Source organism: Neocloeon triangulifer, unplaced genomic scaffold (genome assembly GCF_031216515.1).
Source record: "Neocloeon triangulifer isolate White Clay Creek 2 clone unplaced genomic scaffold, ASM3121651v1 ptg000005l, whole genome shotgun sequence".
Classification (NCBI taxonomy): Eukaryota; Metazoa; Arthropoda; class Insecta; order Ephemeroptera; family Baetidae; genus Neocloeon; species Neocloeon triangulifer.
The window spans coordinates 82,830-97,985 of NW_026775548.1; the positions used below are offsets into that span (position 1 = coordinate 82,830).

Here is a 15,156-nt window from a genome sequence, read left to right on the forward strand (position 1 = left end):
TGCTAAATTTGATTAAATTTTTGCTTTCAAAGAATTTGTTCTAACAACAGAATTGGCTGAGAAGTTTGCCCTGGAGCTGGCGAACGACGATGTGCCTTTGATCATGAACATTTCGTACTCTGAGAAGGCCAACTTCATCCTGGAGAGAAATGCGAGGTGCCCACCTGAGCAGACAGAGTTCCTGCTCGACCCTGCCAACAACACCAAGGACGTTTTCAAAATTCACTACAACGGATCCATTAGTTATCCGAACGATGACGCACTGGCCCACTATCCAGCCCAGACCTACTGCATCGTCCCTCAGGTAAACCCTGGTACAGACCCTGAGCACCTGCTTCGGTCATTTTGGAATGTTTCATTTTTTGCGTCAAACAGAAATTGCAAGATTCAACTTAGTTAGAACATTTCGAAACGTCAGGGTAATGCCCAGTGTGAATTTGCAGAAGGACTCGCAACTCAGGGTGATCGAGTGCGGCGAGGAAGAGGCGGCCGAGAAATGTGAAGAGCAGAACGTGTTTGACGAATTCAAGTTCTCGGCGTACCCGTGGGTCTTCGGCACGAGCGCCTTCTTCCTGGCGGCCACCGTGGCCGTGTACCTGAGCGAGTGCGGCAAGATGACCTTCCAGACGACCGCCATCACCTGCCACTCGTTCTCTATGCTCGTCTACTTCGTCGGCTTCAACGTCGCCTACACCAAAACTTACTACGTACAAGTGTGGCACTGCCAGGCACTAGGTCAGTTCTCAGGTTAAAACTTCCCGAATCAAAACTTTGATTCAATTTTTCCGTAATTAATGAGTTTGGCTCAAAAATGCGAATGTGGATTTTTAATTGTTGCGACGAATTTTTTAAATTTCAATACATTTCAAACAAGTCTAAATTCTTTCGCCTAAAGAATCAAATTGGGGTGTATTTAGGATATCAAATTTCTGTCCATTGTTGTCTGTTCTGATTGTTGCTCTTTTGCAGTGTTCATCAACTACTTGTCGTCGATGGCCTCGTTCTCGTGGATGACCGTCATCTGCGCCGACATCTACGCCATGTTCAAAAAGTACTTTTTTTCTCTTTGATTACTCACGCTGAACTTCTGCGCAGGTTCTACTTCCGGTCGCAGTGCCAGAAGATGGTCATCTTGGCCACCTTCGCGTGGATCCTCCCTCTGCTGCTCACCGCCATCTTGTGCGTCTCCTACTTTTACTTCCAACACGAATTCAGAGAATGGAAACCTGTCTTCGCAATTACAAAATGCTGGTTCGAGAGTGAGTTTATTTGCTTACAATTAGATCTTCATTTTTTAAAAGAATCCCATCCGTGTTTGCAGTTTCATCATAACCGTAATTTTCTTTCCTCACATGTTCATGTTTAATTCAACAGATGTGGATAAATGTTGACTTTTTATTTACTGAAATTTGATGAAAACAAATGGGTAAAATAAACGCTTCTTGAAGGAAAGCAAAAATTTACACATTATTGAAAAGAAAACTACAGAAAAAACTGATAAAAAAATATTCAAATTTGAGAGATATTAGCTTTGAAAACCATTTTCCAACAATATTGACATAAAAATTTAGCTTTAGAAGTTTTCCCATGTTCTTTGGAACCGAAAATTGTTCAAAAAATCTCACAAAATCGAATTTTGGCACCATTTAAAAGTAAAAAATTATATTTGCAGCTGAAGAGAGCCGATTGTTGTTCTACACGGCGCCGATGGCGGCGCTGTTGTCGCTGAACTTGATCATGTTCGGGTCGTCGTGCGTGCGGCTGCGGCGACTGCAGCGGCAGTGCGACGTACGCGGCGCCGAAAGCCGCGTGTTCTGCGGCGACGTGCGGCGCCGCTCGAGCCGCGTGCTCGCCTTCAAGTTGTTTGTGCTGATGGGCGTGCCGTGGACCTTCGAGGTCCTCTCCGACCTCGCCGACTTCTTCGCCGTCGACGCCTTCAAAGCCGTCTTTGTCGTCGCCGACCTCGTCAACGGCCTCAGGGGCGTCCTCATATTCTGGGTCTACGTGTGGTCCAGCACCAACGGCAGGGCCAAACTCGGCCGCCTCCTCGCCACGCTCCACAAAATGACCAAGTGACCGAAAAGGAATCCCGAGATTCACAACGATTCCTAAATTCATTTGTTTGCTTTAAAAAAAACTAAAAAATTATGTGATTCGGCGAACAAGATCATAGCAAAAGGTCAAAGTTTTAAGACTCGAAATAAAACTGCCAACAGATCCTTTTTCAATTTTAAAGCGAATGACGGCGATCTAAAAGGCAATTCGATTTGACTGGAGGGTTAATTTAGCCCGCATTAAGTTTGGCTTTTGGATCGGCCTCGTCACTTTTTAGAAACGTTATCTTTGTTTTGAAGTTTGAAATGTAAATTCGTTTTTTTTTTACTTAATTGTCATCATTAAAAGTTGACACTAACTTTTTTTAACTGCAACAAATTATTACAAATTACGTTGTAACGAGATCGTGGAAAGTGAATCATGTATACTTAATAAAAGTGACGCTTAAACCCGATTCGAAAGATTTGAAATAAACTTCTGACTTTGTTTTCACGATGAAAAAAAAATTGCCACTGAAACTTCCTCGGCTTTTTTAAAAAGGGTTATTTTGCCGCGCCGAAGAAAAAATAAAGCTGTACGATGATAAATTGGAGTTGTGCGTGCGAGCGATCGAGCTGAGCCAAAATTAAGGCGGCCTGAGATTTACGGCGTTGAACGCGGCTCGACTCGTTGTAAACGCCGATTTGCCGCCAGATTGAAGATGCTGCACTGCGAAAACTCTCAAAACAATTAATTTAGCACCAAAAGTTGAAAAAGTGGAGCATCCTTAATTTGGCATTTTATAATTTTCCGCACAAGATAACAAGATTTTTTAACCGCTAAGAATACACGATTTTTTCCTCTTTTTCTTATCGCACTTTATTAGGCTAGGATAATTCGTCAGTACAAGGAAAGCGAGCAAGTGCAAGATAACTCGGGGTCGCTAAAGGTCGATTCATCGCGATTAGAATAAAAGCAGAAAACACGTCGCGATCGAACCATGGCCGCGCTTCACCTCGCTCTGCTTCTCAATTTCATCTCGGCCGCGTGCGCTTATGACGTCCCGCGCTACGATTAGAATTTGCTCGCGAGGTAATCACTTTTATTTTCCTACGTCTCAAATTGTGCAGGGAAAATGGTTTTTGTCTATTATTGATTTTAAATTATTTAATATCCAAGTAATCTATTGACACACCATTGTATTGTGGGCAAATAAACAACATAATAATAAAAATTAAGTCCTTCAATTCATTATTATGGTTTTTAAATAAGTATATTTATAATTTTTTCATAATAATAAATATTCAGTACTTTCGTCCAAATTCTAATTGTTTCGAAAAAAACATATTAAAAATTGAGAATATCCAAAATATATTTATTAAATTTTTCCAAGCCACAATCTATTCTCAGATAATTGTACGTTTTTTTTTAACAAATCATAAAAATTTTTAAGAAAAGTAAATTTTAAATGTAAAATTTACTTATTTTAAAAATATCTTGAAATATATCTGTAGATATATTTTATATGCTGCATAGCACGAATTATTGTGCTGGAATATCCTTGCTTTGTATGCAGAAGAACATTTTAAATACAGATTGTCAAAAATTAATTAGCATACAATTATAGTTTAAACCATTCTATCTCATTGTCAAATGTTTTCTTAAAGAGCAGGAGATAAAAAACCTGATTTATATTTTAATTTTCTCAAACAATAGAAATTTTAGGAGCTCAATATTGCCTCATTTTAGTAAACGCCAACGGTCAAGTTAAATTTGATTAAATTTCCTCTTCATTGGCGTTTGTCTCATATGCAATAGTTAGAAAAATTACTACATTAAAAAAATAATAATAAATAAAAATAAAACAAGTCATATTTTATATAGAAATATAAGCAAATTTCAAACTGACATGATTTTTTTACAGAGCTGCAACTCGCTGTTACTCATTTATGATTCTAAATGTCTACTCAAAAATTGGTTTATTTTGATTATAATTAATGATGATTTGTTAACAAAATATTGGTTTGATTAAAAACCTTAATTATTTTTTCTCTTTTCAATTAAATACGTAGAACAAAAATGTTGAATTCAAAGCATGAAATAAATTTCTTCTTTTTTTTTTTAAATATAATTGAATGCAAAATTGAATGGCGGGTTAAATCAACCCGGGCCAGGTTAATTTAGCCTGGGCCAAGTCAGCCTTTTGGATCGCCCTCATTATTGTTTTCAACAAATGAAAGCAATGTATTGTACCAATGTGGACGAATAAGCGACAATAATCAATTCCACATCAAAATATTTTATAACTGGAAGGTCCTGCACCCGCTAGACTCTGATGCTTTGCGGCACAGTATTGTCTAATTTTAAGGTAACGATTGTTAATTTTCGCAGGCGTGGTTTCAAAGCACAACCTGAGTTTGTCAAGCGACCTTTCTTTGACGCGGGTCAACGTGTCCAGCCAGACGGTCCTTCTGCACTCGAGTTTCCGCGTCGAGAGAGGGAGCGAGTGCGGGGAGGGGGCGAGTTCGACGCTCCTGCGGCCGCACCTGCGAACTCACGACCAGTTCCAAATCTTGGCCAACGGCTCCATCCACTACTCGCACTACGACGACACCGCCACCTTTTTGCCTCAAACCTTCTGCCTCATGCCCCAGGTGCGATCAAAATCCAGGGCTAAAAAGAGTACCTTCCAAAGGTGCATTACGCTTGGTCAATTATAAAAAAAAAAATGTTTTACGAACATTTAAGATTAGCAAAGTTTCTTTAAAAAGAAAGTAATGTAGTCACCTACAATTTAAATAGTTTTTAACAGGCTTAGCAACAATTTTAGGTTAAAGTGTACAAAATAGTTCCGAAAATTTTTATGTTCATATAAGTTTAACAACAATGAGGGCGATCCAAAAGGCTAAATTAACCTGGCCTGGGCTATTTTGACCTGCCATTCAATTTTGCCGGTGGGCTAAGTTAACCCGGTGCTAAGTCAAGTTAGCCTGGGCCAGGTTACGCTTTTGGATCGCCCATTATTTAATTGTAAGATGAAAATTAAGATCCTTATCTACTTTTCTGCGTTTCTTGTGATTTTTATAAAATGTACAAACCTTAATTTAGATTATTGTGCAAGTTGGACTGCAAAAACTGTCCTCATTTGACAAATGTAAAATGGCTTACCGAAACTTATAAACTATTTTAAATTAAGTTCTGCAATTATAAAACGGTCTTCGGATCCTTTTAAAATCTAAAAGTGAAAAATTCAGAGTTTGATTTTCATAACATATTTTTCAATTTTTCCCTCAGGATTCGGGCGCAGTGGAGGTGATCGAGTGCGTCGCAGAAGTGGAAAAGGAGCCTCCGCTGAAATTCGACTTTTTGCCGATCCCGTAAGCACTGAATTAATAATTTTTGGAAAAAATTAAACGAGTATTTGAAAAAATTAGATTCATGATTTTTACCCAGATCCTTCCCATAGATTTTTACGGCGTTGGGAAGGCGTCCTTAAAATTTAGTCCCGCAAGCGCTTAATATAAATTTTTGGAAAAAATAACAAGAGTATTTGAAAAAATGAGATTCTTGATTTTTGCCCAGATACCTCCCATTGATATTTCTGGGCCTTCGTCTGGTCCAAGCACGCAAGCAGAACCTTCCTCGCCTGCCACGCCCACTCGGCCGACCCTCCGGCAGAGGCCCTTTTCTTATGTCACCGTGAAAGTAGAGTTGAAAAAAATTAAAAAAGTCGCACAATTTTGTGTAATTATGAATTCGTGTTAACCAAATTTATAAAAAAAAAAAAAAACTACAAATAGTCAGCTTAGATTTTAGAGCTTAGAATTTTTTTTTTAAATTTTAATCACTTTGGTCACCAATTGATTTGTCGTGACCTGACCTTTCCAACATGTGTCACACTATATTGAGGGATTTCTTAATTTGGTGGTGGGGGAACCTTTCTGAGCAATCAGAACACTTTTCTTTAAAAAACGAAATGGCAACTTGAACGTTTTAAATTGATACTTTTATTTATAACTAGAGTAGAAACAAACAAAGCCATTAATGACATTTAATTTTAATTCCTAATTCACAAAAAATTTGGGTGGATGAACATATTAAAAATCTTATAAGATTATAATTTTTTAGTTTGAAATTACAAATCCGAGTTAATTCTCAAACACGAATATTATCCATAGCGATTTTCCTGCCATAAAAAGTTATTTACCGATAAATTTGCTTGAAAATGAATCTTCCCCATTCAATGTGGCGCCAAACGAAGAGAAAAAAGTAACACTCGATTTCAGAAGCAGACATTTGATCGCTGCGGGGATCGGAAAAATTTGGCTCCTTCTTTTCTGGCGAGAGGCCAAAAACAGACACTATCGTTTTTCGTTTACCATCAAATAGTAAAAATTGAGAAGCTCTCATTAGTATTCGTCAAATATCATAAAATTGAGGAATATTTGCTCGGTGAGATATTTACGGAGGCGAAAGCGACGCTGCAGGTATCCGCGCAGGGAAGAAATTAATAAGCGCGGCGCGTGATTTACGGCCCGTCAGCGCTGAAATTTCATTTCAAAGTTTTCGCGTCGACACGCTGCGAAATTTGCTTCCGCAATTAGCGCCTACCTCTTATTCAAATAGACAAAAAGTGCCACAAGCGAAACACAAATTGAACAATTAAGGAACAAAACTTGCCAAAATATCCAAAACTAATTTCGCGTTCAATTGGGGAGCAAAATGCAGTCGAGTTTAACTTTAACCAATTCAATTTCTCGTCCCTTTTGAAGACTTAATATTTCATAAGATTTTAAATCAATTTTGAAAATTATTTTTCTTGAGCCTATTCTTGGCATCAAATTATTCAAATTCAGTTCTTAATATTAAGCAGTGCGTTTATAATATAATATAGAAAATTAACCTCCATGAATTGTAATGATTGAATAAAAAACCGTATCAAATCTCACCACAATTAACAATCATTTATGCAAAACGTTTCCAAGAAATGATAGTTCACTAATAAAACTTATAATTTTATTTACCATGTAAATTGTGAACGAAGTTTTGAAAGGAAACCAATTTTAAAGTAAATTAGTTTCTTTGTGTGGAAAAATTGGAAAATGTCAGTAATCTTCAAACATAATCCATCCGAAATTGAAGTTTTGTGAAAAAATTTAGCCCAGTGGAGGTTTGACCACGACACGGCGGAAATGCTGGGTCGCTGGCTTCTTGAAAAAGGTGGAGTTAAAATTCGAAAAATGGGCCACACGTGGAACGCTTTTAACTCGGCAGCCTTTCATGGAAACGTGGGCTTGTTAAAATACTTGCTCGAAACGGACCCTGAGCTCATCGAAACCTCAGGATCAAGGGAAAAACGCCATGCATTTTTTGTGGAGTAGTTTTGCTGATTCCAAAAGAACAATTGAAATGTGCAAGTTTTTGAACGATTTTGACGCAGAGATGGTCAAGCAAAAAACCACGAAAGACAAAACAATGCTCCATTATTCCGCGAAACGTGGAAATCTTGATGTATGCAAATGGCTGGTGCAAGAAATAGATCTTAAGGTGGACGCCAAGGACAATCGTGGATGGAACGCGATGCACTTCACCGCTTCTAATTGATTTGTTCAACTCGAACTTTTGGAATATTTGCACGAGAAAATTCACAATTGATTGAGAAGAGGACCAAGAAAAACGAAACTGTGGACAAGAATAAAAACGGGATCGAAATTGACAACTGGTTTGTCAGTAAAGAGGAGTACATGCGTCTGAATGGAAAAGTGACGGCCCAGCAGAATCAGACTCTGAAGTATCGGGGATGGAGCTGCAGGAAGAACGAATTTCCACAAACCTCGCAAATGTTTATTAAATGTAGAAAGTGATTTTTTACAAGAATAATAATAATTTTTATTTGGAGCTAAAGGAAACGTCGGCTGAAATGATTCATAATTGGATGAGCAGCGAGGAAATTAGGCTTTTGTGTTTGAATCGCGCCTCCCGCATAATTAATTCCGCATTAGGTTTGAATAACTTGGATTCGATATTGAATGAATATTCATCGGAGCTTCAATATTTCCGAATTAATTTGTTTTGCTTCGACGCCAAACGAGCTTTGTTTTGGAGCTCAATTATTATTTGTTGCCTCCCAGAATCGCCGCAATTCATTCGCATTTATCTTCGTTTGCTCCCACAAATTCCCACACCCCAATTTGCAATAATTTAACGGTTCAAAATGAACAGAAATTTTAAAATTAAGATGTTTTTGTGCAGAAAATTTTTAAAATCACAGAAAAATTATCAATGAAATAAATTTTTCCGCTGATTTAATTGATTATTTGGTAAATTAAATTTGTTGATTTGTTCACATTGTTACAACACACTGTTGAAAACAATTTCATTGAAAAGAAAAAGAATTGTTGGACAAAACCACCGCAGTGAGCCTCGGTTGACTTTGGTTTTTGTTTTGTCTATTTTCGCTCAATTGAATTTTAATTTCAATTCCTAAGAATTGATTCTTGCAACAATTCAATTCGTTGGTGGTGCGAAGGTAGATTAGGGTTTGAAAGCGATTGTGGAAGGAGAAAATTGTTCGCCTTGGGCCAAAGTCAATCGATTTGGAGAGACAATTAGCGGGTCTGTTTAGCGTTTGCTCCATCTCACGCACCCTGCGCATCCGATCCTTCATTTCTCCGCAAATTTTCTATTACATCCAATAAAAAAACGAAACCTCTGAAAGTGGAAATAATTAAATTCGAAACACGTTGTTTCACTCAAAAAGTCAAAACGGAACAAATTTTCAAATTTATAGTGTTGAAATTGATTTTTACATTGAAAACATTATTTGCGTTCAAAGAAGAAAAATTAAAAATATTTTCATTTTATAAATGTACAACAGATGTTTATTTGAATTTTTGCAAGTTTTAAACTTCATTTCGTAATGCGTAAGTGAAATGAATTTTAAAATCAGCCCATTTTGTTTAGAAAGAAATGAATGGATAGGGCAGGTGAGGTCGTGGCTGCCGGGGGTGGCAGGAGGGGTGCAGGTGGCACAATGGCCGCTGATTGCACCACCCACCCCACTTCAACTCGCGCCGCCTCATTAGGCCAGCTCATCTCTCCAACAACAATAATTAGTGGTACTCTTGCAGCAAAAATAATTATTTTTTAAAGAATCAAATTATTCGTGACTAATCAGAAGCAATAAAAAATGTATCTTCAATTGAGTTTCTTGATGGAAGCTGGAAATAATTCGACTAAACGATCTATTAATTGTAAGAAGAATAAATTTAAAATTTAAGTTTAAATGGATAAATAAATTATTGCAGTTGCATGAATTTCTACGAATTTTTATCAATCGTGAGAGTTTAATTTGGAAAAAAATCAATAAATAAAAAATCAAAGATTAAATAAAATAATAAAGGTGAACTACTTAATGAAATATATTCACATGAGATTCAATTTGAAATAAGCTCTAAATCTAAATCATTTTAAAGATTTTCTCATAGAAATTTTCAATAAGTTGTGGTTCACTTTTATAATATTTAAATTTTAAACCAAAATAAAATAATCGATTGAAGATTTTTTCCTTTACTTCTTCATCATTCATTCACATTAATAATTGAAAATATATTCGAAAAAATGATTGGAAATTAAAATTTTAAATTAAATATTTAAATTTTGGTATTTATTGCACTTTTCCGGTTCTAAATTGAGATAATATTGTGGTGGGTCGATTGGCAGGTGGAAATTGCGTGGTCAGTAACCGTGTTTGTGCCAATGATTGGGCGACGAAATGACGCGTTTGCGGTTTGGTGCCGTTTCCAAACAACCCCTTCTCTTCACGCGCCGTTGTTTTATTTCCAACAGGCCCGCGGCATTTCACGCTGAAAAGTGTCACCGAGCGAGGAGAATACGAAGCGCGGAAAATGAGAATTGTCAACAAAACAAAAGATTCGTTTTTTTTTCCAGACTTGACATTTCCATGCAACGTGAGGTAAGTTTGATCAATCAACGCCAGAGGATTTGATGCAAGCTCTGCTTTTTCCACTTTTTAACTCTCGATTCATTTCCAAATTTATACAAAATACTAAACCACAATGACTTCTGATTTGGAAACCTGAACTTGTCTTTTGACCTTAAATTTAATCGGCGAATAAGAATTTAAAATATTATAACCTTTAAAGGCCTCCTCACTTTTTAACTCTGATTTTAAACTTGTGGGCAATATTTCATTTCTAAATTATTATTGAGGGCGATCCAAAAGGCTAACTTGGCCCAGGCTAACTTGACTTAGCCCTGGGCTAACTTAGCCCACCAGCAAAATTGAATGGTGGGTTAAATTAGCCCAGGCCAGGTTAATTTAGCCTGGGCCAAGTTAGCTATTTGGATCGCCCTCAGTATTATTACTTCTCTCTTTCTTTTTTTCATAAAATTTTGAAAACATCTGCCGGAGTAATTAATTTTTAGGCCGAACTTATGGTGCGGATATTTCCGGGCCAAGTTTAAATCGGGTGAGAGACGGTTTAATTATCTCTTGACAAAAAAGAAAAAGGAGGGCGAGGCGATATTTCAACTGCAGCTAGCAGGGGACGCATATTTTATTCAAATCGCAAGCCACGAACTCGGGGAAGATACATTGCGGGCCAAATCACGCCGCTCGGAACAAAGAGGTTAACTCGAGCTGGAGCGAAAATCGATTTTTGCTTTTCGGCCCAACCTTTGCATTTCCTCGGAAAATTTCCAAAAAATTAACAGCACTCGAAGGAAATTTAAAGATCTTTAAAAAAGATCCTCAAGTCGATCGAATTGGTGAAGTTGTGTCCTAAAAATTATTAAAATTTTATAGAAATTTAGTTATTTTTTACTCAAATATTTTGGAAAATCTTAAGAGAAATTTAATTTAATTTAATTCGTACATTTTTAGTGGGAATTATTTTCCATATCTTTCAATTGGTAAGTTAGTAGAATAGATGGAAACTAAAATCAAGCGTTAATTTACCCTCAATTTTAACTTAAGATTTTTTTCGTCAAAAGCGCAAAATCGTAAGACAGACTGAAATTTTCTCATTTCTTTTCAAGGTGAAAAGCTACAATTTTTTTTTCTTCTTTAATTGCATCTGAAGAAAATTTAATGAACTCTTTTTAAATCCATTTTCTAAAGGAACTGGTCTGAGCACCCGCAAGACTGCAAATTTAAATATCTTTTGAACCCAAAAATCACTAAATTATACTAACATTTTTGCTACTTTCCAGGTCGCTGACGCCGATTGCAAAAAGTGAACTTGGCCAATAAATTGTGTGAAAAAAATGTTGATCTTTGAGGGGCGAGGAGGAGGAGAAAGGGTTGCGCGAGTTAATTACGAGGAAATTTACGGCCGCGCGATAAAAAGTCAATCGCCTCCGTCCTGCCCATTATTGCAGTTAGTTTTCTGTTGCGAGCACCCCATTGTCACATCGTCACCCCCACCCCTAGGCAATGGTCGCGATTCGCGGCACAAAACTTTGTTTCCGCTCCAAGGACGTCGCATTTTCTTTCTTTCCACGGCTCCACGCCATTACCATTTCTTACGACACAAAAATAATTTTTTCTTCAATCCAAGAATTTCAGCCTTTCTTGACAGTTTGCATGTTTTTTTTTTTAATTATTTTGAAATAAATCACATTTCACGTTACAATTATTCTGGCTTATTCTTTCTGTCCGATTAAGCTCTCCTAGTATCAGGAATTTTTCTGCCACCTTTTCTTTAAAAAATTGCACGTCTTTTGCTATATATTTGAAAGTTGATGATCTTTGCGAAAAACTAGTTTTTTTTTTTATTTTTTATTATTATTTTTAGGGTCAGGCCAAGACAAAGTCTTGTCGGCCTGTGCCCTTTATTGGTGGTGCAGAAGGCACCATCCAATTATTATTATTTTTTTTTAGTATTCTTCTTACTTTTAGTCCGAAAATAAACTATGCACTATGAATTTCCGTAATTCGGCGACGCAAAAACATTGTTTTCCTCAACTTTCTGACCATTAAATTCAACAAAAGTTTCGTTTCACTGAATTTTCGAGGTTAAATTTCGATTCAAAACTGACTCACGGTTACGCCACTGGAGGAAAAAAAGAGGAATTGCGTCTTACCTGAAACAGAGAAAGAAACACAAATTGAGTGAAATGGAAACGGAGGCTGCAAAAAACAACCGGCTCTAATTAAATGAACAGCTGCTCCTCTTTTCTCTCTCATTAAAAAAAGGAGAGAGGAAAAGCAGACAAGCGAAACAAAATTGGATTACACATGGGTTGGAAGTTCCAGTTGTACTTACTAAAAATAATTATCAAATAACGATTCAATATGAAGCAATAACTTTTAAATAAAAATTAATTATTTTTAATTAATATGTTGAAAAAGAAGATATCATAAAAAAATGAAGATTTTTATTTGTTGTGGAAAATAAATGAGATTTTCTTTTGTTACCACTTTCTTCAAATATATTATTTTATTCTTACATCACTTAATTTTTGAAGAATAAACACTAATAAAATAGCAGTATATTGATTAAATTTTATGACGATCAACTTCAAATTGTCAAACCATTTGAAATATTTTTATTGAAAAAGATGTACGGATCTTTTAGCAAAATAACATCAGATTTATTAATCCAAATATTTTAACGCTCATCCAAACCACCAAAGCAGACTTTAATTTATTTAACTATAACAAAAATTGAGAAATTACAACAAATATATTGCAAAAGTTTAAATAATCACAAAATAACAATAAATAATAGTATTCAGCAAAAAAACTTGAAAACGAATCAAGACTTTGTAGAAAAAGTGCATATTTGTTTGTCAAAATCGTTGAGAAGTTTTTTTTTTAATTATTTTCAAATTAAATTGAATCATGTGCTCAAAATCTTGTCCAACAAAATCGATTCCGAGAACAAAAGCGTTGCTCAGTTTGAGAGAAACTTGAGAATTTCCGCAACATTTGTGTTGCTCAAGACGTTTTGAGTGAAACCCGCGTGTTTGTCACTTTTGAAGTGCAGCTGCGGCCTCATTAAAAATTCATCTTGGCTGCGGCGTGATTTATCGAAACACAAGTTGTGCTCAGAAAGGAGTAAAATGTTGCGTTGCGAGTGCGGATCGAGGCGGTTCGAATTGTGATTCGCATCCAAACTCCCTTCGGCTCGATGCGCAAATTCACATTCAGGCGAAAAAAACGGCAGAGAAAATCCTGCTGAATTTGCACAATAATTCGCAGCAATAAATTCTTTTCCTTCCAATCCGGAAAATAAAGTCGCGATTCCATTTTTATTGCATGACGATCGGAAAACCCGAAACATTGATCAAGTCCAATAAAATTTTAAAATCATTCCCAATTAATCTGTAAAAAACTTTTTTTCATTTGATTATAAAATAAAACGTGAATGTCGTGAATTTAAAAGGGTTGTGATTTAATTTGAAAATGATGAAAAACGTAATTTCTTAATTTTCTGTAAAATTAATTCTAATTCAAGATAATGCATGACAATGAAATTATTTCAAATCAAGAAGGAGTCACTTTTGATTTGCAATGCCCGGAGTTATCTGAAAATTAAATTAATTACTGAACCCTTGAGTTTGCCTGGCTCCGAGTGCGATTTGGAAGCGCAAGTTTTTGGTTTGCTCAACAAGAGCAAAAACCGACGCAGGTCCTAAGTGCATTTTAACTTTTTGCCGCCTCCTCACGTCACCACAAAAGCAACAAACAATCCATCTTCAGAAATGCGAGTTTGCAATTCAAAAGCAGAGAAGCGAAAGTTTAAATTAAAGTCCAAATATTAATGAGGGCGATCCAAAAGCCAAACTTGGCCCAGGCTAAAATAACCTGGCCCGGGCTAATTTAACCCGCCATTCAATTTTGCTGGTGGGCTAAGTTAGCCCGGGCTAAGTCAAGTTAGCCTGGGCCAGGTTAGGCTTTTGGATCGCCCTCATTATGTTTAAAAATTTTCCACCGAAATAATAAAAGTTCCAATTTAATTACAAAACTTTTGACCTTCAAAGTCTAAAATTGTTGTTGGAGATGAATTGAACTGAAATTTGAGGAGAGGATATAATTTCCTCAATAATTAAATTTTTACCATCATATTCAAATTGATTTTTACTAATAAGTTATAATACAATTCATTTTATTTGAAAAGCATTTTTATTTTCATAACATCAGTACATAGTAATTTAATTTATAAGAGAGCGTTAAAATTTTAAATAGAAAAAAATCTGCTAGAATTGTTTATGAATTTGAATCAATTAGAATAATTTTGGAGCGCGGCCAAAGACGGGCTCAGATTTGTCTGAAATTTATAGCCAAAGTTTTGCCCGAGTTAATTGAAAGTTCTTTCTATTGAGGCAAACAATCTTTGTTATCTTGATTTATCGGAATCGCCTTCGACGGACTCGGATTCACTTTTTATTGAAACCACGACCCATCTTTTCTGATCTTTTCTTTCTGCTCAGTCAGACAAAGAAAAGTTAAAAGAGAAGAAAAATAAAAAAAATATCAGAAAATGATTGAAACATTCATGAAAAATATTTGCAAGTTTTAAATTTTATGCAAATTTCTACTCCAAAAGACACCGATTTTATGACTTAAATGAGGTAATAAAAAACTAATTCTGAATTTACAATAAAATATGCGTTTTTGTTAAGATATAAACAAAAATTTCACAATATAACCCGATAAGTAGCAAAAACTTAATTCTTGCTTTGTGAATTTCAATTAGAGCGAAGCCTTTCTTTGGATTCCAATTGAAATTCGGCGTGGGTTTTCGTCTTTTGCCCTGTTAGTAGGAAACAAGGCCTGTTTACAAATTCATCCCCTTCCCTCTTTTCGCACGCGCGTCTTGGCAAAATGCCAACTCGACTCTCCCAACAGATCATCATCATCTGCGGCCTCACTTTTTTTAAACTCAAACTCGCCCGATTTTCATCAAAAGAGCAAAGCTCGAATCGGGTTTGTAACTTTGAATTTTGCTAAATGAAAAAATTGATCAGAAATTCGTCATCATCATCCTGGAAAACATATATTTTGACACCTTGCGCATGACCCTGAGGTTAGAATATAGGGGGTTTTATTCAAATTTTCATTCCTTGCATATCAACTTGATCATAAGAAGCTCT

The 15,156-nt window shown here is 36.1% G+C and overlaps 2 protein-coding genes across 13 annotated transcripts in view; one reads left to right on the top strand and one right to left on the bottom strand.

Moving 5' to 3' along the window:
* Positions 1-15,156, bottom strand: part of LOC132193951 (histamine H1 receptor-like) — a 44,549-nt gene that overhangs the window by 9,330 nt on the left and 20,063 nt on the right. For 4 of the 7 annotated variants that reach the window (XM_059614937.1, XM_059614935.1, XM_059614934.1 and 1 more), the window contains one exon: positions 12,101-12,141. The exons of the other annotated variants lie outside the window; for them this stretch is intronic. In XM_059614937.1, the coding sequence (XP_059470920.1) occupies positions 12,101-12,141 (41 nt within the window). The remainder of the gene's footprint in view (positions 1-12,100; positions 12,142-15,156) is intronic. 7 annotated transcript variants of the gene reach the window in all.
* LOC132193953 (probable G-protein coupled receptor Mth-like 11) overlaps positions 1-15,156 on the top strand; it is a 42,916-nt gene that overhangs the window by 867 nt on the left and 26,893 nt on the right. For 5 of the 6 annotated variants that reach the window (XM_059614942.1, XM_059614944.1, XM_059614943.1 and 2 more), the window contains exons 2-8: positions 51-304; positions 444-735; positions 970-1,051; positions 1,096-1,259; positions 1,673-3,126; positions 4,426-4,688; positions 5,329-5,411. In XM_059614942.1, coding sequence (XP_059470925.1) covers positions 51-304; positions 444-735; positions 970-1,051; positions 1,096-1,259; positions 1,673-2,076 — 1,196 coding nt within the window. In that variant the 3' untranslated portion in view covers positions 2,077-3,126; positions 4,426-4,688; positions 5,329-5,411. Of the gene's footprint in view, positions 1-50; positions 305-443; positions 736-969; positions 1,052-1,095; positions 1,260-1,672; positions 3,127-4,425; positions 4,689-5,328; positions 5,412-5,616; positions 5,762-15,156 lie in introns of those variants that run through there. The other variant, XM_059614947.1, reaches the window with a different exon arrangement.